This window comes from Phalangium opilio, unplaced genomic scaffold (genome assembly GCF_054372755.1).
Source record: "Phalangium opilio isolate 3A_F unplaced genomic scaffold, DU_Popi_V2 ptg000232l_1, whole genome shotgun sequence".
In the NCBI taxonomy this organism is placed as follows: domain Eukaryota; kingdom Metazoa; phylum Arthropoda; class Arachnida; order Opiliones; family Phalangiidae; genus Phalangium; species Phalangium opilio.
In genome coordinates, this window is record NW_028324223.1 from 1595339 (window position 1) to 1621305 (window position 25967).

The following is a 25967-nucleotide window of genomic DNA, read 5'->3' on the forward strand; positions in this document are numbered from 1 at the left end:
AATTTTTTGTCCCGACATCTTGCCAATTTAAGCTTTTAATTACGGATTTATTAATTTTTTTTTTGCTATAGTACTTGTATTTATGAAAGATATCATTTTTATTGCTATAAAAGTATTATGATGTACAGAGTAGATCGTAAACAAAAGAAAAACGCGATAAAATCTAAATAAAAATGTCAAATTTTAAAGTTTGTAAGCGTATTTATGTTTTTATAAACACCCTGCATTTAGTTTTTGTAAAGCTCGTGTCGTTGTGCGCAAGATCGAGTGGGCTATGGTTCAATTTTAGACAACCGGTAGGCTCAATTTTTAATAAGTTTAAAGTTAACTGGGATTAAAATTATGTTTGATTCCAATTTTTGAACGTTTAAGGCGCATTTTCTTGGAATTTTTAATCGGAATTATCTTCAAATATTTTGGTAATTATCATTTTAATTGTTCGGTATCGGGCTTCATCCCCTAAGCCTCGGCTTTAGTTTGAAATAATTTTATACAAGAACTATGAACCAAGTGGGGGGTTCATAAAATCTGGGCCACCAAGGTAGGCACTGCAGGCTGCGCTTTGTTAGTTCTTTGATTGACGGGAGATAATCGCTTATTGCTAATTGTTTTAAGTCGGATTTAAATTATGAAAATTAGTCCAAAATGAATGAACTTTGTGATCAAAAGTGTGCTAAGATCGAGGAACCAAGGATTCAAATCATTTTGAAGTTCAAATCATCCTGTAAGTTTGTCTTTTCGGCAAGTCTTTATTTTTCAAGTCCCGTTAGGGTTAGTGAAGGTGGGGGTTAGGGTTAGCTCCAGGGCTTGACTTCGGGCGAAATGCCGGTGGGGACGGGAGTACGGGGGATCGGAGATAATAGGAGCGGAAGATGTTGTCTTCGCTCTGGGTGAATAATTAGGCCTCGTCCCGTAGGTGCCCGGGAGGGGGGATCCCGATCAAATTCAAAATGGCCGTTATTTTTAGGTTTTTTTTTTTTTTCAATTTTCATTGTAGAAATGTGTTTTTTTTAAAAGCCAATTATTTTATAAAGGCTATTTCTATAATCCAAATATAATTTTAAAAATCCTAAATATTTCTTTACTCCAAAATTTTTAAATTGAAATTGGGAATTAATATTTTAAGAGCTGGAAGATACTAATTTTGCATACCATGGAGTGTTATTACGGGAGACTAGTTCACACTTTATCGTAATAAAAGGGACATTTTATTTATCACTCCAGTTAATGTACTCCTTGTAATAGACCAAATATTTTTTTTAAACCCCTAGTTCAAAGTCCAATTGAATATTTCTTTTAATTATCTGCCACTCCCCCTCCCCCCTTTTTATGGCGCGGTTAGCACTTTGTAGTCAAATTTGGGACAACGTGGTCTAGGCTCAGCTTCGTTACCCTAATAATGATGGTTAGTTAATAAGGTATTAATTACTTTTCCTAATAGTTTTAAAACAAATTAAAAATTAATTAAGTATAGGTTGGGGTCGTTAAAGTTTAATTTAAATATAATAAATAAATAATTTAAATATAATAAATAAATAATTTAAATATAATAAATAAATAATTTAAATATAATAAATAAATAATTTAAATATAATAAATAAATAATTTAAATATAATAAATAAATAATTTAAATATAATAAATAAATAATTTAAATATAATAAATAAATAATTTAAATATAATAAATAAATAATTTAAATATAATAAATAAATAATTTATTGATTTAGTTTTGATCAGGCGATTATTAAAATTAGCTATAATTAATTGCCCTTAATTAAAGAAGTACCGGTACGTTTTTAAGCGTAGCCCGTGCAACGAAGCCAAAAATTGTAAACTGGTTCTCAAACATACATAAATCCTTGTCTCTTATTTCATAAAAAAAGAACCACCAAATGATCAAATCTTTTCCCAGTGTCTTTGCCGGCTTATAAGGTAGAGGAATGGCAAACTCCGGTTGAATCTCGGCTTACACTGTTAGTTCTTCAATGTAAGGGAGGTTACCAAATGTTAGCTTAGGTGCATGCACGCGAGAATCGAATGTAGTAGGGGCACCCAAGGCTGCTCGGAAAGGGGGGTTTGTATTACGTCAGCTGGGGGTCTGCCGTTACGCCATGACGGGGGGATGGTCGCTGGAAATCGGACAGGCGGGGCTTAATTTCTTTTCCTCTAGCCCGCGCTCCCTTCGAGTAAAATGAAACCCAGTCAAATACCCAGTCAGTATAGACCTAACTATATTTAAGATTTGTCTCTCTCTAAGATCCTCTTCTTGTCCACTTATTAATTCGTATATATTTTGCGCTTTACTAGAAGTGTCTACCTTTTATAATAATAATGTTCGCCAGTTCGCTTTGTTTCGTGTAAATTTTATAGTCGGTTGCACGCGCGTGTAGGGATAATTCCGTGTAATATATTTATTACCTTGGTTCAGATAAAAAGAATACTCGAGTTATGTTCTATGGAAAGAAAATTTATATATTTATAAATTTAGCGCGTGAAATTATCTATATATATTATCTTCACGTGCAATATTTTAGAAGTTCTCGTGAATTTTTTTTTGACTTATTGAAAGGCCACGTGCATTATTCGAGAAGTTCTCGCGCGATTTACGACTTATCCAAAGGTCACGTGCAATATTAGAAAAGTTCTCGCGCGATTTACGACTTATCCAAAAGTCACGTGCAATATTAGAAAAGTTCTCGTGCGATTTTTTTAACTTATCCAAAGGTCACGTGCATTATTCGAGAAGTTCTCGTGCAATTTTTTCGACTTATCCAATGGTCACGTGAATTTTTCGATTGGAGTTTTTTTTATCTGAGCCACAACTTTATTAATTTTTAAAGTCAATTTTATTTTAAACTGTAGATACTAATTTTCAATTCTATTATTGTAGGAAATATGTTTATTTATTGGATGAAAATCAACATGTTATTGTGTGAAATTCGTCGGATATCGAAATGGACCACATTAATATGGACAATGGCCGCTTTACGCGTTTGGACAATGGATACTTCGTACATGGTGGAATGCTGGAAACAATACCCCATAAGATGGAACGCCGAAAATCACATGTAAGTCTTTCTTTTTAATTTTTTATTATTATGACTATAGAACATACATTTATTATTATGTTCGTGGCAAGTTTGCCAACTTTATTTCCGGTAATTAATCTTGTAATTGACGCGGCATTCGCGATTGCCCTACCTGCAAATCTTCTTCTCTCAAAACCAAAAAAAAAACCATTTCCGTTTCAAAAAAACGGTATTTGAAAGCTTAAAATCCATTGGCTACGACTGTCCACGAAACCATTAGATTTAAATTGAAAATTTATTCAGGTTTAGAAACATACCTTACTGATAACATTATCAGTTTTTTGCTGCTACTAGCAAATGGGTTAAATTATTATTTCTGGGGGAAAACATGCTGTGAATTTATAATTAGTTAATTTGGGTTATTTTGTGAATTTATAATTAGTTAATTTGGGTTATTTTGTGAATTTATAATTAGTTAATTTAAAATTATTTATTTTAAATTAATCTTTTTATAATCAAGTCCGAAACTTGACAACTAAGACGCTGCTATCTATACTTGCTCGGGATTGGGCTTATAAATAATCGCTCGGTACTCGCCGAATCACGAATATAAATTTTGTATAATTTTTTTCCGAGAAATTCCAACGATATCATGAATATACTTTAATTTTGAAATTCATGTAAAACAATTTGAAATTAGGCTGATATTACGGGAGGCTGACCATGCGAGTCTAATTACCTTGAAAAACGTAGACTCTACTATAACTATAACTATAGCTGAGTACGCGGGACGGGGTTTAATGCTTAATTTTTAGTTTGTGGCCCCTACCAAAAATTTTACCCAAATGAAGCGGTCTTATAGTTACTGACGGCCCGCTGCTGGCGCTAAACATCAAAGGGAAATCTTTTAGACGCGAAATATCTTGGCGTAGCGGATTTTCTTAGTTCACGGGTACTTTTCGTGAACATGACCTACCTGATGATGAAATTCGTTACCAATTTCGTTTTGTTTTAAAATCAACAGCACGTTTTGTCATCCCTTTGAACTAATTTTTGGGGTCTCTGTAAATATACTTAATTTTCTCGGCTCCTGATTCATGGTGTAGGACCACTTATTTAGTACTGTTCCATAGAATACATTTAGGGCTATCACATACTCAATGGATTTCCCTGGAAAATGAATTAAACTAGAGTTATAGCGTCACAAAGTTGCGCCACTTCAGGTCGTGACCCCTTTCCCCCTTAAGATCATGATTTTCGACATATATTTAGTGTAGGACCACTTATTTAGTACAGCTCGGTAGAATACATTTAGGGCTATCACATACTCAAGGGATTTCCCTGGAAAATGAATTAAACTAGAGTTACAGCGTCACAAAGTTGCGCCATTACAGGTCGTGACCCCCTACCCCCTTAAGATCATGATTTTCGGGATCTGTTAGGTGTAGGACCACTTATTTAGTACTTTTCGGTTGAATACATTTAAGGCTATCACATACTCGAGGTATTTCCCTGGAAAATGAATTAAACTAGAGTTATAGCGTCACAAAGGTGCGCCATTACGGGTCGTGACCCCTTGCCCCCTTAAGCTCATGATTTTCGACATCTGTTAGATGTAGGACCACTTATTTAGTACTCTTCCATGGAATACATTTAGGGCTATCACATACTCGAGGGATTTCCCTGGAATATGAATTTAACTAGAGTTATAGCGTCATAAAGTTGCGCCACTTCAGGTCGTGACCCCTTGCCCCCTTAAGATCATGATTTTCGACATATATTTAGTGTAGGACCACTTATTCAGTACTTTTCGGTAGAGTACATTTAGGGCTATCACGTACTCAAGGGATTTCCCTGGAAAATTAAAACTAGAGTTATAGCGTCACAAAGTTGCGCCACTTCAGGTCGTGACCCCTTGCCCCCTTAAGATCATGATTTTCGACATCTTATTTAGTACTCTTCTATAGAATACATTTAAGGCTATCACATACTCGAGGGATTTCCCTGGAAAATTAATTAAACTGGAGTTATAGCGTCACAAAGTTGCGCCATTACAGGTCGTGACCCCTTGCCCCCCCTTAAGATGATGATTTTAGACATATATTTAGTGTAAATCCGTGTTTTTCGGTATAGATATTGTTGGATAAATAACAATAGATAGTTTATACACACATGGAGGATTCATACCGTTTACACCAGGAGGCCGGGCTATCTGGAGGACAAAACCCCGTCTACTTTTTGTCCTCCAGATAGCCCGGCTTCCTGGTGTAAATGGTATGAATCCTCCATGTGTGAAAACTATCTATTAGGTCTTTAAATCCTTGAAAGGATTTTTATCAATATCTTCTAAATTACTGGAGTTATATACGATCTTTTAAAATCAGTCAATTATTTCGGAATAATGAAAGAAAAAGCTTGCATGAGAAGTTGAGAGCCACTGTTTTTCCTGTTCATGCAGACAATTAAGTTAATCATTAGCTGCTACCTACGAAAATTGCGTTCATATTTAACGATTAGGAAAAGTAATTTAGCCGAGGGAAATAGGTTTCTGAAATAAAGACATTATCTCTACCATAAGGAAATTATACTCTCTCTCTAAGGGCCCAAGCGCATCTATTATTAAAAACATCTAGTTCTGCTAGATGTGACGTAGATTTTGTATAGGGGCTCCTTCCGAATTTTTCGTGAAATTCGCGGGAGAGAAAAATAATTTTCAAAATCAGCCACGACCGATATCCTAAGCCGGTCGTGGTCTAGAGGCGAGCTCTGAGATAACGCTCCCAAGCGGTTGGGAATCAAACTAAAACAGGCGGGGAGGCGAGTGGCGAGACGCGAGAGATGAAGGACTGAGGGGAAAAAATAAGTAAGAGAATTTCCAGAACCCCCCAGTTCTCTCATACACAAGAGGTAAATTCGCGCTTAGTAAAAATCACGAAGAGCTGTCTTTTGAAGGAGGGAAAAATGTTCAATGCCGGGTTACTCTGCAACGAATGCGCTCGGCCTCTGTTTAGGCTATACAATTATTATACCACTTGAGATGAGACGGATGGCTAACCAAATCGGACATACATACATTTCATCCGTAACATAGAATCTTGGGCCCTTAGAGAGAGAGTATAATTTCCTTATGTCTCTACCTAATAACAGCGGCGATTTAAAAACAATTAGTTTAAAACCGTGTTCTGCAGAGCTAACCGCCATTCTTTTCCTCGTCTATAGCTATAACAATAATTTCACCTAAGGTGAATGAAAGTGGTGGTGAAGTTTAATTTATGTCATTTTTCACGAACGGGGGTTATTTTAAACTTGTCTAGGATGTTCAGAGAAAATACTCGAGTAATTTATACATTTATATCTAAGCTATTTATTTATTTATTTAAGTAAATATGTTAATTAAAGCGAGGGGGTAGACACTTTGGATCTCTGTGTACACCTGAGTTCAAAAGAGTTCAGCTTTGACAGTGCCTTGAGTTCAAATCCTTCGGAACTCACAGTTCAGCTTTGACAGTGCATTGAGTTCAAATCCTTCGGAACTCACAGTTCAGCTTTGACAGTGCATTGAGTTCAAATCCTTCGGAACTCACAGTTCAGCTTTGACTGTACATTGAGTTCAAATCCTTCGGAACTCACAGTTCAGCTTTGACTGTACATTGAGTTCAAATCCTTCGGAACTCACAGTTCAGCTTTGACTGTACATTGAGTTCAAATCCTTCGGAACTCACAGTTCAGCTTTGACTGTACATTGAGTTCAAATCCTTCGGAACTCGCAGTTCAGCTTTGACTGTACATTGAGTTCAAGACATATTGTACACCTGAGTTCTCAAGTGTCTACCCCCTCGAATTAAAGCACATAGAGTCAAGTTAAATACTTTATTCGGTACCATAACGCAACACGCGGCGGTTCGGTATAGGTGTACACCGGAAGTTACGCTTTTCAGGTAACACTAACCTGAAAAATTCTGCACTGCAGATTACAGGCTTAGCTAGTTAGCAGGTTGTTATTCGCGGAATTACAATTTTTAAGTTGAACGCGCGACCAAATTAAAATGAATTTCATTTTCTTGTTCGCCATAATTTTCTTAATTTTAGAAATATGTCAATGTAGAAGCGGTGAGTTCCTTCATTATCCCTTTAAAATTAAAGATTAATCGAGTAATTATGCAAAATAAATTAGTTAAAATTAATTTTAATTAAATTTAGTCGGACATTACGCGGCGGCGTTGGAGAACCGTTACGCAGGGCTTAAAAATCAAAATTTGCATGAAAATGTTCAAGTTATGGTTTTAAGAAATAAACGTAGCGATCCCGCATTTATTAATTCGTAAGTTTGAAAGATTTTAATTTAATCGCGATTAAAGTTAATTATTAAAATAATTATTTTATGTAGCGCGGGATTAGCTTTCTTTCGCAATGAAGATACGGTCCAGACGCTAATTGACGCCGTTTTCGAATTTTTACCAAAATTATTGGGATTATTTTCTGGAATTGATTTTGGTTCCTTAATATCCAAATTTACCGGAGGGGGTTCCGACTCTGATTCGGATAATAGATAATTAAATATTTAAATATTAACCAATGCCAATTCTAAAAATTTATTTTGCATAATTAATTTCATTTTTTTAATATTATTTTCAAATTAATTAAAATTAAATATAATTATTATATAGTAATTAACAAAAATAATTATGACGGATCTAAGATTATTATTCGTAAGAAACGATTCGATCCCGCTTTTGTTAATTCGTGAGTTCTTAATTAATATTTTAATTAAATCGCGATACAAAATTAATATTAATTATAAATTTTTAGAGTTGGCTTAGCGTTAAATCGTAATGAAGGAACGTTGAAAGCTTTAATCGAAGGGGTTTTTAATTTTATACCTAAATTAATTGGAACATTATCTGGTAGAGATTAAAAATATTTTGTACTTTTAATTTTTCTGTTTAATATTTTTATTTATTTAAATTTCACGTGAAATAATTTGAACCGGAAATCGTGAGTGACAGTAGTGTCACTCCTCGTATAAAATAATGCAGTTTAAAGCGAGAACTGCCATTCCCCTATAAATTTCGGTTTGAAATGAGTTGTAACTTAAATAGGTTTGGTAAACATGTTTTTCACATTTCGATTTCCGCGTTTGTTTCCACGTCTAACAACACCTGTATATTTTGAACTTTGACCTTACCGGTTCAATCGATATAGTTGCAAAAATATCCCACTCCTCATAATTTTATTCCCCCATTAACTATGAACGTCAAATTGCTATTTTTCGCGATTTGCTTTTTACTATTGGTTTATTTCGTTAATCCCAGAACTGGTACGTAGGTTCATTAATTTAAACTTAAAAAAACATCGTGAGATTAATTAAAATAATTAAAATTAATTAATAGTTGTCAGATTAAGGAATCATGATGATAATCACGAGATTTTGATTTCGACCATGGCTAAATTATTAGCCAATGAGAAGGCGCCTAAAATTCCCGCCAAATTAGAGGAAGTTCACGCGCTTCATGCTCCTCACGTTCCAAAAACGTCATTGCATAAACCCAGCATGTTCTATAATGATTTCGGAAAATACGTGAAAATGTGAAAAGAAGGGATTTCATATTCCCTTTGAAATATTAGTAGAATGAATGACTCCCTAATTTCTTGATATCTTAAACAATGATTTAATTAATTAATTAGAAATATAATTAATTTTTTCTTCTTCTATAAAATGTGTCGTATTTTAATTTAAAAACATGACGTCACTTCCTGTTTGTATAAAGCTGTCATCAGCCAATAACGGAAGTTCATAGGAAACTAACACGTGGTACTAAACGGTTCATCTTTTAATATTACTATTATTATTAATTTTTAATCGCAATTAAATTAAATTAAAATGAATTCAACAAAATTTTTCTTACTTTTAATTTTAATTTTAATTCTTAATGTTTCAAACTCTGGTAAGGATTTTTTAATATTTTGCTTTTAATTTTGCACGTGGTTTTTTTGGGTTTCCGCACAGGTTTAGGTTTTTTTAAATTAAGTTTAATTAAAATTAAGGCCAATTAAGATACGAATTAAATTGGATCAAAGCATCACCGTTGCATTTTCACAAAAATCCAAAGTTGGACGTTCAACCTTCAAAACCTTTTTTTGATTCCGTTGGATTAGCGCAAATAACTAACGCGTAAGAATTAAACGAGGTTTTTAATTTTAATCAAAATGCTTTTAATTAAATTAAATTTTAATTTTAATAGCGTATCTATGGGATTCTACCGACTTAAACCAATGCTTAACAATATTTTGGATATCTTTATGACTTGTTTAAATTTGGAATCATTTTTTAACGATGTTAATGACTTATAATTAAACTTAATTAAAAGGTTTTACGAAGGTTGATTTCTAATTGGAAATTGGGGGTTTATTAGTTTCTAAATGAACTATTTAGAGGGTGCACGTTACTTGGTGCTGGTATGATCATCTTAATGCTAATTAATCTTAATCTCAATTAAAATTAAATTAGAATGGAAACCTGGTTATGTTCTGGACTGGAGAAAACCATTAAGGGTCCTAAAAAATTCACGTCAACCTTCAAAAGCGTTCTTTTCTTCTTCTCAAGTTACTGAATTAGTTAATACGTAAATAATTAATTTTAATTTGAAGCTAATTCTACTTAATATTAATTAATTAATTTGGAATTAAATATCGCAGAGTTTCGCTTAACATCTACCGTATTGCACCGGCTATAACGGATCTCGTTAAAGCCATCCTTTTTTGCAATGTTAATTAAACATTTTAATTTTGCCTCGGAGCTAAAATGCGATCGAAGTCTGAAAATAATATTTCTTTAATGATTTTTAAATTATTTTCGGTGTCTTTATTATTTTTTAATATATTTCGGTAAATAATAATTAAAAAAGTGTCGTGTTTGTGGCTAATTATGGAGTTAAAATTGGTAATTAAATGGGCGGGGATTAGAACACAACGTGTAGATGTAGGCATAGTTGTTTAGAAAAGTGCAAGGACCTTTTAGAGTATTTTTCACACGTGTTTTACTGTTTTTACATTTTTGGTTAAAATCACATATTCAGTTATGAATTTAACAGCAGTTTGGTTAGGTATAGCTTCGGCCCTGATATGTTTATCATTGATTCGTGGCACTCAATGCGGTATGATAATTTTAATCTTAGTTTAATTATATTTATTAATTAAAAAAATATTTTAGCCGAATTACGACAAAATCCCGTTATCAAATTGGATTTTCTAAAATTTAATAAAAATCCCAGAATGGAAATTCAAAATCCTAAATCTTCTTTTTCTGGAGTTGGGTTTTTTCGCGCGTTAGATTCGTAAGACTTTAATTAATTTAATTTTAATAATTATAATTTAATTTGAATTAATTTTGAAATTTAGAATGTCGTTTTTAATAATTGCGATACGACCATTTATTTTCTGGTTTCTGGATTTATTTTCATAAAGTTTTTATAATAAAACCTAAATTAAATTAAAATAGACTTTAATTAACTGAATTTAGTTTTAATAATTATAATTTAATTTGAATTAATTTTGAAATTTAGAATGTCGTTTTTAATAATTGCGATACGACCATTTATTTTCTGGTTTCTGGATTTATTTTCATAAAGTTTTTATAATAAAACCTAAATTAAATTAAAATAGACTTTAATTAACTGAATTTAGTTTTAATAATTATAATTTAATTTGAATTAATTTTGAAATTTAGAATGTCGTTTTTAATAATTGCGATACGACCATTTATTTTCTGGTTTCTGGATTTATTTTCATAAAGTTTTTATAATAAAACCTAAATTAAATTAAAATAGACTTTAATTAACTGAATTTAGTTTTAATAATTATAATTTAATTTGAATTAATTTTGAAATTTAGAATGTCGTTTTTAATCATTGCGATACGACCATTTATTTTCTGGTTTCTGGATTTATTTTTATAAAGTTTTTATAATAAAACCTAAATTAAATTTAAATTAACATTAACATTAACGAGTTAGTTCGTTAATTAAACTCCAGGTGGCGCGAGAATACCTTTACCTTAAAATTAATAAAAATAAAAAAACTTATAACTTCTTAAAAATAAATAAATATATTGAAGAATTTTCAACTAAGCTTAGAATTTTTTCAATTAATATTTTCTTCAAAAGTAATTATTAATGACACTTAATATAAATTCTCCGTAGACATTTATACAATGAAAGGGGGAAAGTGCCACCACTAAATAAATTTACGATGAACTAATGACAGTAGGGTTATTTTTCGTATCATTTTAGTTGGGTTTGAAGGTATTGAGTGCCATTTCTAGATGGACAGTGCGAAAATAATTTAAGGATAGCTTCTTGACTCGGAGACGACGTTTGATGTGGGGGTCCTAAGGGGGAGGGGCTATTTAACGAGTGGCATCTTAACAAGCAATATTCTGACTGATTGCATCATCAATCATCGTTATGACAAAATGAAAAATATTAATATTGGAATAGCTTGATGGCTGCCTGGCTCCCAGTATGAAGAGCACCCCTTCCTAGTAACCCCCCCCCCCCCGATGTACCCACGTAATGGCCGCCAATACCCCCCCCCCTTCCTCCAACTATCTAAATTGTATAGCCTGAGAATATAAAACTTAAATTACTAAAATATCCTTTAGATCTATTTATTATTAAACTTAATTTAAAATTAATTTGGCACCTAAAATAATTAAGTTAATTATACTTAAATGATTAGGTGGATGGTTGGTATTGTAGTTTAGAACTTAAGCTCGAGACGGAGGTGATATTCCCTTTAAATCACGTGGTATTTGAATAGAAAGAAAAAATTCAAATTTGAAATATTTCAATTTTAAAATTTTTTTCTTACGAATACTCCCTTTAAATTCTATAGGAAATCGGCTCTATTTGCTAGTTAAGAACTTAAGCTCAAGACGGAGGTGATATTCCCTTTAAATCACGTGGTATTTGAATAGAAAAAAATTAAACTTTGAAATATTTGAAATTTTTTTTTCTTTTGACGAATATTAAAGCTAAGTAGGGTGATATTCCCTTTAAATTCTATAGGAAATGGACTCTATTTACGGGACGGGTTTCTATCTGACCCCCCCCCCCCTTTCCATTTTTGAGGGTTTGAAGTGGTGTTAGGGTATTCAATCAAAATTGTATGAAATAAGGTTTTTTTCTTACGCTTTTGAAAAAAAAAAATGCAACTTTTCATAGATATTTTTCTCCATGCTGGGTTCCATCTCAATGTTGATAATTTCAATTTTACTCTCTTGGTGGTTACACGGATCATTTCTTATCTTTTTCTGGGTGGTTTTTTTCCCTAATATTTTCTACATTTTTAGTTACATCGGACCTAGGACGGGTTTGGTTCAGTTCTTTTAAGCGTGGGTTGAATTTTCCAAGAATATATATTTTTTAAGTTTTGAGTAAAATGATTAATCGCGGATAAGTTTAGTTTTTAGAGCGATTGCTTAGAAACCGTAATTAATTTGAATTTTTAAATTAAAGATTTATAAATATAAAATTTGAATTTTTAACTTTCAAAAAATAAACTTTTTGACTTTCCAGCGATGAAATTTTTGACTTTCAAAAAATAATTTTTAACTTTCAAAAATTATGAGATACGGGAATGTCCTTTGAGTATGTTATAGTCCAATTTGTCCCCATCCAACCATACTAAAAACTTAGGGCTACGACAAACAGGTGCCGAGTAATTAAGCGAAATTTTCAAAAACATGCCATAGGAATAGCATCACACCCAACTTTGGAGGCTCGTGACTCTGGTTCTACTAGAGATACGGGGATGTCCTTTGAGTATGTTATAGTCCAATTTGTCCCCCATCCAACCATACTAAAAACTTAGGGATACGACAAACAGGGGCCGAGTAATTAAGTAAAATGTTCGTCAACTTATGACATCGTCTCACTTATTGTTATTATGTTACTTATGATTTTTTACGCTGAACTTTGCAGGCTCATAACTCTCGTTCTATTAGAGATACGGGGATCTCCTTTGGATATGTTATAGTACTCTTTGCTCTTCATACAAGGATACTTTAAACTTGAGGCTACCTCAATATCGTCGTCAACTTATTTTTTGTCTCACTTATTGTTATTGGGTTACTTTTGATTCTTATTAATAAACTTTGGAGGCTCGTAACTCGGGTTCTACTAGAGATACGGGGATGTCCTTTGAGTATGTTATAGTCCAATCTGTCCCCCATCTAACCATACTAAAAACTTAGGGCTACGTCAAACAGGGGCCGAGCAATTAAGCAAAACATAAACAAACAACCCCCCTCCATAGGAATAGCATTACACTAAACTTTGGAGGCTCTTAACTCTGATTCTATAGAATATCTTCATTATAACTGTAGAAAATTAAAAATAATTATTTTTATTTGTTAAAGTTTTAAACTGGACCCAAATGTTGACGCGTGATAATTCCAGGTTAAGGCGATACATTCGAAACCCTTTAAAGATGAAATATCAAAGTGGCACGGACGCGAGCGAGTGAGCGAGGGATTCTGGGAACGATTATCTTTTCACCGTGACTGAGGTGGCTGCGTTCAAAGCGTAACTTTAACATATGTAGTGTTTTAGGGTTGACTTTTGGTGATTTACGAGCTGTTCCCCTATCTTGTACAAATTCGTTACGCTCAACCCAACCAAGGGAAAAGAAATCCTCGATTCCTGATACCTCTAATAATAATAATAATACAATGCGAACGTGCGTGTAACCCTAAGTGATACAACAACCAAAAGTATGATGTTCTAAATTTTACCAAAAGAAGGTAGTGAACACTTAAAGGGGTTAGAGAAATTAATTCCCCCCCATCCCCGTATCTTAACCTTAACTGCGCATGCGCTTCAGGGACAGGGTTGCCAATTATTTTGTTATTACTGGCATCTCCTGCATTCATTCAGGTTTGGAACTGAATGATCCAGTACTGAATCGAACTACAGAATTCTACCAGCTTAATTCAGTCTGCTGTAGATAACACACGTCACAAATGACTGTCAATAGAGCTATGTCATTTGTGACGTCAGTGCCTAGGTAAAACGTCATGGACTTAGCTTTGGCAGTGGGCGGCCATGTTTGGTACCGCTTTAGTTCTATTGCATAGGTGACGTCACACAAAGGATTCTGAGATAGCTCCTAAACTTTTAACTTGAAGTGCGCGTTCATACTTATTTGTGTTCGGTTACTTCTGAGGAAAGCCAAATTCAATTTAAAAAAGAATAAGTTAAGTTTGTCCATTCTCATGTGAAGGGATGCATTCTTAATCTTGTTTCGGTAATAGCGGGGTAATTCGAAACGTGTTTGAAACAATAGTCAGGTGCTTAAGATCTCGGGGAACACCGTTAAAGAATAAAAATTCCCCCAAATCTGAGGAGGGGCGCTAACCAACCGACCACATTGTAGGAATAATAATAATAAAAAAACAGAACAGATCTCCTTTGTTCTAAGCCGCAAAATTCAAGCGTAAAATTAGTGATATGGCCCGTTGCCACTAGAGGGCGGTCTTAGTACATTAGCGAGCGCCCTGTACCCGCCACCTGGTGGCGGATTAATCTTACGTAGCTCGCTATTTTATTTCAAATGATCTAGATAACATTTTTCTCTCTATATAATTTTTTTTAAACCCTGAGATTGTAAAATTAAACCTAAGCTCGTGAATTTAAATTTATTACGGTATGGTTTAGACCGAGGGGTCTAACACTTAATGGAATTCGATTCTCAAGGGGGTCATGCCCAAAATCCCATATTCAAACACTTTTTTATATTAATATTATCAGAAGAAAATAGGGGAAGTGGGTAGCCGTAGCCTTGAGCCATACAAGTCGTCCAGTGATTCTCACTTACAATGGTCGATTCCCCTACCACCCTTAAAATTTGAATCTGGCCAATCGGCGCGAAGCATAAAATAGTACCAGATTTCATTGCGAACGCCACCATGTAGCGAACTGTGGAACTAACTTGTGTAGTCTGCTTATATTTCTGCTGTGCTTCAGTTTGAGTTAGGGTTACGTCAGGCAACGGGTTAATGCGGATATTGGTTTAATTAAGGACGAAAATTCGGTTATTTAATAAAATGAATGTCGTTAAGAGTACGCAGTGTGATTTAACGTACAAGGAAACTACCGATAAGAAAACTCAGGCTGTGTTGAAAGGAAAAGTATCTACCCAAACCAATCCCAATGTTAAAAATCAAACTACAACAACTTGGATACAACTTTATTACTTTGAACTCTTCCCTATCACAGTTTAAAACTTCGGACAAGTTAATTTTATCCCTGGAACTTAGAAATACCATTGTTTTTAAAAATAAAGACATATTTTAAAATAAGTTATGAATTTAGTACTTACCACTCGATTCCAGCCTCTGCCATTCTGCCTGAGTGCCTCACTGCCTCTAGCAGACGCCTCTAGTCAGTTGGAAGGCGTAGGACCGTACTGTCCACAGAATCACGTCACTCGTGTGTTAATGCGCGTAAAAATCCTATCTCTCTTCACCCCCACGGGGAGGGAAATGGCGCGAAAAATCCGTAAACGGGACGCCTCGCGAAGTTGCCCAAGCTACCCACTTCCCCTATTTTCTTCTGATATTATTTAATTTAAAATAATCAGAGGTCGTTGTACAGAGTCAGAGAATTTAGATTAATCCAAAGAGTAAGCGAAAACAAAATGTGCATTTGCAGTTCGATTTTTCTCTGTTTGTTAATGTTAGTGTTATTATATTTTAGAGCGCATGCGCCAGGCCGATTTGTCTACGTCACTGGGCCACTCCCCCTACATCCATCTATGACAAATGCACAAATTATTTTTCTCAATATCTAGTTTTTGTTTTTTGGGGTGAAACTAAAGCGTCTTCTCCTGAGTTCTTGCGAAGAAAATAAATCCATTTTTTTTTTTGCCAGTTAGCTACGCTTTTATGAGTTTCTGGTTCCACTTCCTCAGCAAACGATTAATTTTTATTATAAACGCTAGAATAGGTCTCAAAAATATTAGCCCCGAAGTTGTTTATTATCTTAAAGAATGCTCCTTTGGAGGGGAAAAGTTAAGAACAAATTCAAAAGTCGGATTTTATGATTTTCGGATTTAAACGGTCAGAAAAGAATTAACTTGCCGCAACCTTGGTGTGTTTTAAAATTTAAATAGACGAATTCGTATATTACATACAATGAAAAGTAGGGTTGTAATCTAACTCTCCATTTGAACAGGTAGTGTAAGCCCCCCCCCTTTAGTGTGTACGAGGAATCAGAGCTGGTAATTAAAAGGTAAGAACAGATGCAACATATGACTCTAGATGGAGCCACAATTCCCAAAAAGCTTCTAGAGATATGGGCATATTGTGACTCCATCTACCGTCTTTAATGTGCAACACTCCAGCACACGTTTCTCTCTATGAAATATATGAATTGGTCTATTTTACAACGTTACGTAACAAAATAAAATAAAAAGTGACGGATTAGGTGGTACCACGTGATTGCTTACGGGTTATCTGTATTTAAAATCGCCACAACGGATAAGTTGTTCTTCTTCCGGCTTACTCTTGCTCGTAACCAATTGAAAGTGGCGGATGAATACGCCATGCTAAATCTCCTTAGAAAAAAAAACAAGTAGTGTTTATCAAGTTCATGATTGGGGAGTTGTATTAGGAAATAACTATAAGCGTAGCTACATAGGTAGAAAGAACTCAGCTGGAGGTACGGTTGTTGTACAATGATGGATAGTTTTTTTCGTTTTTGTAAAGTACTCGAAGACTATGTTGAGCTTGCTTGGGTTGGGGTTGGTGGCATCCAAAGAATAGCCTGTATTTGGTATTTTGGGAGCGCTTCCTTTAAATATGACAAGTTTATTTGCCAGACTAAATATTGCGTCAGGAATTGGTGGTGGTTAACTTTCAAACAGGACAGCGCCCAAATTTGAATATATTACCATAGCGTTTTTGCTGTGAAAGGCAAATAGGTATTGATAGTTTGCGCTAAAAAGGGGGCTTGGATGACATTCGTTACAATTTAATATTTATTTCCTATTTCTATTTAAAAATACTCGACTTAGATTTATTTCAAGAATTTAAAATACTAAAATTAATAATGAAGTATTATTATTATTAATATATTTTGGCGGGGATAGATTTAATTTTAGAAGTAGGAATGGAGAACAGAGTAATATCTGGGCGCGCGCGAGTCAAAGTCCCGGACCCCCTTTCCCCCCGGGACGGGAGGGGGGTATGAAAGAAGAGGCGGGAGGGTCATAGCGACAGAGGTAAAAAGGAATTACGTATTTAATTTTTCGCCGTCCCCGTCAGCAACGTCATATCAAAACGTAGGGTTTAAGTGAGCCAGTCAATAAGATATAATTTAAACTTTACGTTACGTGTTGGTTGGTTGGAGGGAGGGGCCCTATACCGGGCTACGAGTCGGAGGGATTGAAGTAAATAGTAACCATTGAGCTCCATTCCTACTTCTAAAATTAAATCTATCCCTGATTTTGGCAAGCCCTGCACCAAATATTTATATTTTCATGCAATTTCGAGTTTTGATCTAAAAAGGCAAATCAAAATAGGCCTAGGATGAAATGAAATATATTTTGGGGGAAAAAAACCTCGAAAGAAATAAAATATTATCTTTAAAGAAAAAAATTGGCATTCCAAGATAAGTTGGTTGGGTTGAAGTCATTTATGGGATAGTACCAACACCTTTAAAGCCCAGACCAGAAAAAAAATACCATTGGCACCGAAAAAGCGCTCAAATCGAGAAAAATCAAAGAAGTTCGGGTGTTGTATATTATATCCCCCAAATAATTTATGACTTTTTATTAGTTACACTCTTAGATTGGTCGTTTTTCGGGCGTGTTTTTAATGGTAAAGTGACACGTTTAATGATTGCTTATCTGGTAGTCGATTTCGGTTCTATTTTTGAAAGTAATTTATCGAAGGTTATCCGGGTATTATTTATAATTGTAGATTCGTCTTGGGATGGATCGAGTTTTAGTTTAATTGCGATTTGTAGGGGGCGCTGCTGCTGCTGCTGATAAGAATTTAACAGGTTTAGTTTTTTTGCACGGCGCGACTTCGACTCCCTATAGATTTACAAGCTCCAATAAAAGAATTACATCCTTATTTAACGTCAAACAAGAGGATTTATGCTGACTCTTATCAATCCTGACCTTTTACTTATATTTTACACCCCCAACCCCCCCCCACTCTCTCTCCCCCAATCGCGGGTTCAAAGGTCAAACTTCATTTCAAATGAAGGACGTTTCATAAACTTGAAATTAATGTCTAGATTGTCTTTAATGATAACTCTTTCATTTTAATTAGAAATATTTAGGAATTAAATGGAATTTATTTTTCAATTCCAATCTTTAGTTAGTTTTCACGATTTCGGCTTTAGTTTCAGCGCAGTGTTGCCAGGGCCTCTGTGAGGCAAGTTGGTTTAAGTATTGAGTTGAACTGAACTGCTAGCCTTTGTCTCCGCAATCTTTTGACTCTGGCAACACTGGGGCAATAACCCCCCCCTTTAGTGTAAACTATGTATTCTATCCGGTTCAAAGGTCAGACATGGCACGATGAATTGTTATATCGCGTTTTATTTCAAAAATTTATAAACAATGCTTAGTTAAATTTATAATTTTAATTAGTTCTTAATGGACTTTTTCTATTAGTAGCCCTTTAAATTAATGACAATTAACTTAATTAATTAATTAGTGTACTCTTTAAGAACTTTTGAGTTAATCTTTCTGTTTAGGGTTTTGAATAGGCATCCCGCTGATTCCATAATGAAATCCTTTTAAATTTTAAATCCATATTTCATGGGAATTTTTCGGTTTCCCCACCGTTTATGGGTCCATTTTTCAATTATCACTAGAGAGATTCCTTCTTGGTGGTCCTTTAAGCAACTCCCCCCAAATTATCGCAACAAACAAAAGATAACTTATAGAGTGTTTTCACGCTTCTCTAGAGACATAACTCATTTTTTTTTCAAGGTTAAAGGTTAACTACCCAACAATAATTCGTGAAAAATATGAAAACTCATAAAACAAATAAATAAGACCCGAGTTAAAATTTTATTACTTAATTGCGAATTTTAGTACTTAGGTATATGAATTATTGTTATTATTGCTTTGTAAAACGGCGGGACAATTGATGTAATGTAATGTCACTTGAGTAGAGGACATAAATAATTGAACGTTGGATGTGTGACCAATGGATGTTTGTAAGGTCGTAACCTTTAAGGAAAGTTCTAAGCTTAGCTACGTGAGCCAAGGCCCCGGTTTGTAAAAGTGATAAATGGTCGTGTTTACCAGTTACTGGCGCTGCATTCCCGCGTTGTTTTGTTTTCATTTTGTAGTGCTACGTTGTAGTCCTTGCCGCCGTGGGATCCGCTATGCGCCCTCATCTGTCAACCTAGAAAAACCTATTCGCCATTTTTGAGCGTGAATAACCTCTTGCCTCTTACTAAAATAAATATTGCCTAGAAACATACCCCCGAAAAAGGGTAAATTCGAGGGGATAATCACTCAAATTCCTAGTAAACATTATTTGAAATACGTCACAGGCACCACGTGACGCCAAGATACAAAGACTCCGCATTGAGTGGGACTGGACAACTAGTCCTTGTTTTTCACCATACTCGAAGTGGTAGATTTCGAAATAAACCGAGCTGAGCTTCTTAGAACCACTGCCCCCTCGGCCACGTGTGTCTATGACGTATTTCAAGGTGTATAACTCTCCTATTGAAAAATACAATGGAATACTTTCAAACTTTTCACGCAATGTAGTGAATTACCCCTCGAAAAATGAATCTTTCTGAGAAAAATAGTGATTCGAATTCCAAAACCTTAAACCGAAATGAATGAAATATGACAACGATTCGGTATTTTCTATGTCGATTTTTCTTATAAATTCCATAAAACATTTAATGTTTTTCTTAAGCCTTTGTTTCCCCTGTTATCTATAGCGTATAAAGTTTTTAGTGTGAAAACATCTCGGTGTTAATCCTAGGGTACAAAGAGTTGAACGACTGTTTTTTTGAAACTGGTCCTCTGGGGAATTATTATTTTCTTCTTTATTTGAGACAGGTTTTAGGCCTTACTCACCAAAAGATTTTAATATCTTGTATCATGTTAAGAAGAATGTTAATTTTTTTCTTCAATATTAGATTTGTGTTCTGAATATTAAAAATGATTTAATAGTGTTGGAAGAACGGGTTAACTTTCCATAGATATTAACACTATGCAACTTTGGAGTTGCCAGTACTCCATAACTGAAACAGTGTCTTTGCAACTTATATAACTTTATATATTATTAAAATATAGACGTTACCACCAGTACAGTATTAACACTGCTTTTGCCAGCTATTGACACTCGGTATACTTTGTCCGCGTTTAAATGTATGATTAGATAACACTGAATGCCATTACTGTATAATTATAAATTGGCAAAGAAAAAAAATTAATATTTACAGAAATTTATCCGAATTAATTCATTTTAAATTCCTATGGAATTATTTAAGATTATTTACCCCGACTTCCCCCCCCCCTGGGTTAACATCACATCCGTTGCGTGATGGGATTGAACACGTCACGAATGAAAATTTCGCGAAAAAAAAAAATAAATTCCAAGCCGTGAAATATAAAAATAATTTCGAATTTACGGGATCCACCCAAAAATATTCTTTTTTTTTTATTATTCATGGAAATTCTTAGCTAAAGGGGCAAGAAAAAAAAAAAGAAATCCTTGGCCATCATCAAAATGCCGTTTATGAATGACAGCACGTGTAATAAAAACTATTAATTCGAGATACGGAGGGGTCTAACATTCGCCACCATTAATATATATCCCTATAATAAATTAAGGTTAATTTATGGCGAGTGTTCGAGCCCTTCTTAAAAGTCTCGCGCTGCGGTTTTCTTTTGAACTACGATCATATTAGAGAAAGCGGGGAAGGGGGGGGAGAGGGAGCTTTTGAATTTGATTCTTCTCACTTTGAAATATTTACACTTTTCAAAAATTTTTTTTAAAAATGGAGATCTAGCTGCTATTGATGAAAAACTTCGTGATTGCGTGTCGTGTTTGGGTGGGTTTCGTCTTTTCAAAGAAATATAGGAAAAAAAGATATTTAATTTTGTTTTGAATTAGAATTAATCGCCTATTAATTGAGCGTCGTTTTAAATAATTACCTTTTGAATAATAATACGCTTTGCGTGATAACTTTATTGTAATTTAGGGGAAACAACTAGGTAATAGTAGGATTATACTACCAATTGAAACTATTTATTTAGTTTAATTTTTGTTCTTTGGTCGCTGAAAACCACTATAATATAACTTACTATTATTTATTTATTTATTGAATTTCAATGTATTTGTCCTACCAGACACAAGACCCTATCATGGTGGGGGTAAAACCCCTACAGTATAGTAAGAAAGCTACTGCACTAGTCTGTTAAAAAGACTAAATTGCGGTTTAATTCGATGTTGCGTTAAAGATGGTTGGGTTTTCTTAATGAGACATCTGTCGATCTGCGCCTGTATCCCTCTCAGGGGGGGGGTCTACAAGAAAAGGCGTCATTACGTCACCTGGTCTCAGTTTGAAAATTGATTATTACTGTTAAACGGAATCCGCTGGCACCCTAGGCGCAACCATACCCCCTCCCCCAGCCCAAAGTGGTACCGCCTTATCATTTTGGACTGGGAAATCTTCAGGGATGTCGAGGAATTTCCCCTCAGTTTCGTTTTACTCCTAATTATTGGGTTACGGTTAACAGATCTCTCGTGTCATGCCATTTAACATTGATTCCCCCGCCTTGGCTTCGCTGTCAACCGTCGCCCGTTGATTATATATAAACGCGAGTTAAGTTGCAGATGTAACACCTGCCCTTGCACGAGATTATCGAGAAGAATATTATTTCGCTCCTTATTTTCGCTTTCACTCGGCTATTATTTTAAAATTAAAATTAAAAATGATAATTCAATCTCGGTATAGTGGTTCAGTGGCTTAGACTATTTGAATTGAATTAGATTAGTCGGGGAAACCATATATAGTCCAGTCAAAATTGTGACCCATAATGCACTTCGAGGCAAACGTCAAAATTTCAATTGAAATTATGTTATAACCTATTTTCTATTATAGTTTTTGTTATTTTGAAATTAACGCTAGTAATTAAATTAATTTCCTTATTTTAATTTAATCATATTTAAAGTATTACCCCCGGGGGAAGCGATCAAAATTATGACCCATAATGCACTTCGAGGCACACGTCAAAATTTCTATTAAAAAAATGTAACCTATTTTCTATTATATTTTTTGTTATTTTGAAATTAACTCAAATAATTAAATTAATTTCCTTATTTTATTTAATTTAATCATATTTAAAGTATGACCCCGGGGGAAGCGATCAAAATTATGACCCATAATGCACTTCGAGGCACACGTCAAAATTTCTATTAAAAAAATGTAACCTATTTTCTATTATATTTTTTGTTATTTTGAAATTAACTCAAATAATTAAATTAATTTCCTTATTTTATTTAATTTAATCATATTTAAAGTATGACCCCGGGGGAAGCGATCAAAATTATGACCCATAATGCACTTCGAGGCACACGTCAAAATTTCTATTAAAAAAATGTAACCTATTTTCTATTATATTTTTTGTTATTTTGAAATTAACTCAAATAATTAAATTAATTTCCTTATTTTATTTAATTTAATCATATTTAAAGTATGACCCCGGGGGAAGCGATCAAAATTATGACCCATAATGCACTTCGAGGCACACGTCAAAATTTCTATTAAAAAAATGTAACCTATTTTCTATTATATTTTTTGTTATTTTGAAATTAACTCAAATAATTAAATTAATTTCCTTATTTTATTTAATTTAATCATATTTAAAGTATGACCCCGGGGGAAGCGATCAAAATTATGACCCATAATGCACTTCGAGGCACACGTCAAAATTTCTATTAAAAAAATGTAACCTATTTTCTATTATATTTTTTGTTATTTTGAAATTAACTCAAATAATTAAATTAATTTCCTTATTTTATTTAATTTAATCATATTTAAAGTATGACCCCGGGGGAAGCGATCAAAATTATGACCCATAATGCACTTCGAGGCACACGTCAAAATTTCTATTCAAAAAATGTAACCTATTTTCTATTATATTTTTTGTTATTTTGAAATTAACTCAAATAATTAAATTAATTTCCTTATTTTATTTAATTTAATCATATTTAAAGTATGACCCCCGGGGGGGAAGCGATTAAAATAAATTTTTCGTGTGGGTTCTATATACTGCAGTTCATACCTTGAAACAATGAAATAAATAATTAATGTTTTTCTCTTAAGATTTCTTTTATAATGAATGCAAAATATTTTCGTAAACCGCTAAATACTTTTTTTTTTCTTTAAGATGTTGCGTAGCGCAATTAAGACGTTTTAATTTCTTCCCCTCATTCTGTCGTTCTCATTAAGAGAAGATAACCTATTATTAAAAAATATTCCGAGACAACTAAAATTATATTAAGACGTTCCTCTCGTCGAAAGGAAGAGTCTACGTTTAATGTTAGATCTTCATTATATATAGAAAAATCTGGCCCACCAACGGCAACCTCTTAACAGCGCCACGCGGTAATTAGACTCGAAAAATACCACTCCATAGTCTCTTTTAAACCGCTAAGAGAATCTGCAGGAAGAAAAACTATGCCAAAACCCAAAGAGAGAGCTAGAGAGAGAAACTTGTATGGTAGTAACAATATTGCAGGTGATGTCTATGGTTTTTGTATCAAGTATAAAATATGTATTATTTTGGCCCCAGGGCCAATTTGGGGGAAGCGCGGCTCTCCTTTTGAATTTGCCGCTTATCACCTTGAAAAATTATAAATGCACGGACTACTTTTTAGTATATAGAGATTAACGTTGTATATAACTCCGCTTGACTATTATCTTCATTGCATTTTACCATTGGTAACTTAAAATATACTTTTGTAGGTATCCGCTTTACGTCTACTTTTAATTTCACTTCACCCATTGTTTAAGACATGCAGGAAGTTTGCCTCACTTGTTGCTATGTCTATATATATATATGTATCTACGTAATTATTCCGGATTTTAATCAATTAACTCTCTAATTATTAATAATTAAACGGACGTAAAATTAACCCCGTGTTGGAAGATTCATATTGAATATAAGATGGTTGAGTGTGCAAATTAATACTTGTGTTGCCAGTCGTCATTTGTGACGTATGAAATTCAACCTCAATCTACAATAACAGAGAGATTCCGAGGCGTTCAACACAAATTACCGGCAACCCTGAAGGCTGAAGCGCATGCGCGGTTAAAGGTTAAATTAATAATTGAGGGTAAAAGTGTTCCATGCCAAATTTAACACGCTTTGTTAGCCAATCATTGCTTAAAGGAACAAGTTTTCTAACAGCGTGTTTCAGTCTCATTCGATTCCCCAAATATTATTTATTCGTTTGCCGATTTCAACTTAACTTTACGCTAAGTTTTAAAGGCTATTTAACTACAATTAGACTCCGTTAAAAATCCCATAACGCGCGGTATAAGTCTTTAGTATCATCTTAAATTGGCCAATTATAATAATACATATTTTTCGTTTTAAACTGCCAAATCGTGATAAACAGAAATCTTTTCAAAATGTTTTCCAGTTAAATAGCTTTCCAGAAATTTCAAATTCCTCCCAAGTGGTTAAGTGTTTTTTTTTCTTCAGTAACTATTTTTAATTTGCGAAGCTGAGTTTAAAAAATTTAAATTAAATATTTTTATTTTAAAAATTTTAAAAACCCTTTTAGAGTTGATAATAATTTTAATGTTTCAAACTCAAGAAGCACGTGCGGTGTCATTTTTGGCACGTGCCACTTGACGTAAAAGAAAATTAAATAAAAGCGCGCGAAATCGCTCGTGCACGATTTGTATAGAAAAAAAATTGCGCGCGCGTGAAATTCGCCACGCGTTGTCATAGAAACGCGCGCCTTTGATTTATATATTTTTTTATTATTCATCTTAACCCTTTCTATATGGCGCGAGATTTTATTTTTTCTCGCGTGGTACTTCGCGCCATTTTTGACAGCTGTATCTAATTGGCGGGAAAAAAGAAGTTTTTTGGCCTAACTTGTTGTTGATAAAATGTTGTTAAAAAGCGAATGTCATCGAAATGGAAAAGGTATAGTTAAGAAATCTTGGCGGGAAATGGACGCTTGTGAATGTTATAAATGGACGGTTGTGAATGCGTGCAGTTTGGCCAGAAAATAGTCTTTCTCTCCATTGTTAAGCGGTTATCATTTCCTTTGGGAACTTCTGAATACAAAATAAGCGGTATAATTGAATAGAGTGAAATAGACTATATAATACAGGGGGGGGGGTAAATCCCCTCCCCCTGCAAACGCGTACTGAAAAATTGTAAATAAGTCACTATATATTTCTTAAATTTAACGATTGGCGAGCACATTTTCGCGACACTATTGTATTGTTGCCGCGTTGAAACTCAAGAACTAACTTTTTCGCCTCAAAAACTACTTTTATTTATAGTAAATTATTATAAAGTTATAAAATATTACATTAGATCTTCATTTGAATCTGGCGGAACGAATTGATAGAGACACTAGATAACTTCGGCTTAGTTTATTTTGGGGGGTTAGATTTAGACCAAGTATAAGTTAGAAATGTTACCATCCCATTGTATTCTTGGATAGAGAAAAAAACCGATCTTTGTGGTGAATTTCCGACTCTCTTTTAACTCGACGCTGCCGCTGGTGCTATTGTCCGAAGAATAGCAGCGTTTTCTCTCTCTCTCTCTAAGTGCCATTGCAGTTATATAATATATTTTTTATATAAAACTGCCCTGGACCCTCTCTTTTTCTCTCTGACCCATAAGTATCATAATTCTCATCTA

The 25967-nt window shown here is 33.9% G+C and overlaps 1 protein-coding gene across 1 annotated transcript in view; it reads left to right on the forward strand.

Annotated features, from left to right (window-relative positions):
* Window positions 1-2970: 2970 nt before the first annotated feature.
* LOC149612744 (uncharacterized) overlaps window positions 2971-25967 on the forward strand; it is a 337733-nt gene continuing 314736 nt past the window's right edge. Inside the window, exon 1 of the mRNA XM_089858176.1 lies at window positions 2971-3069. Within this exon, the coding sequence (XP_089714302.1) occupies window positions 2978-3069 (92 nt within the window). The 5' untranslated portion in view covers window positions 2971-2977. The remainder of the gene's footprint in view (window positions 3070-25967) is intronic.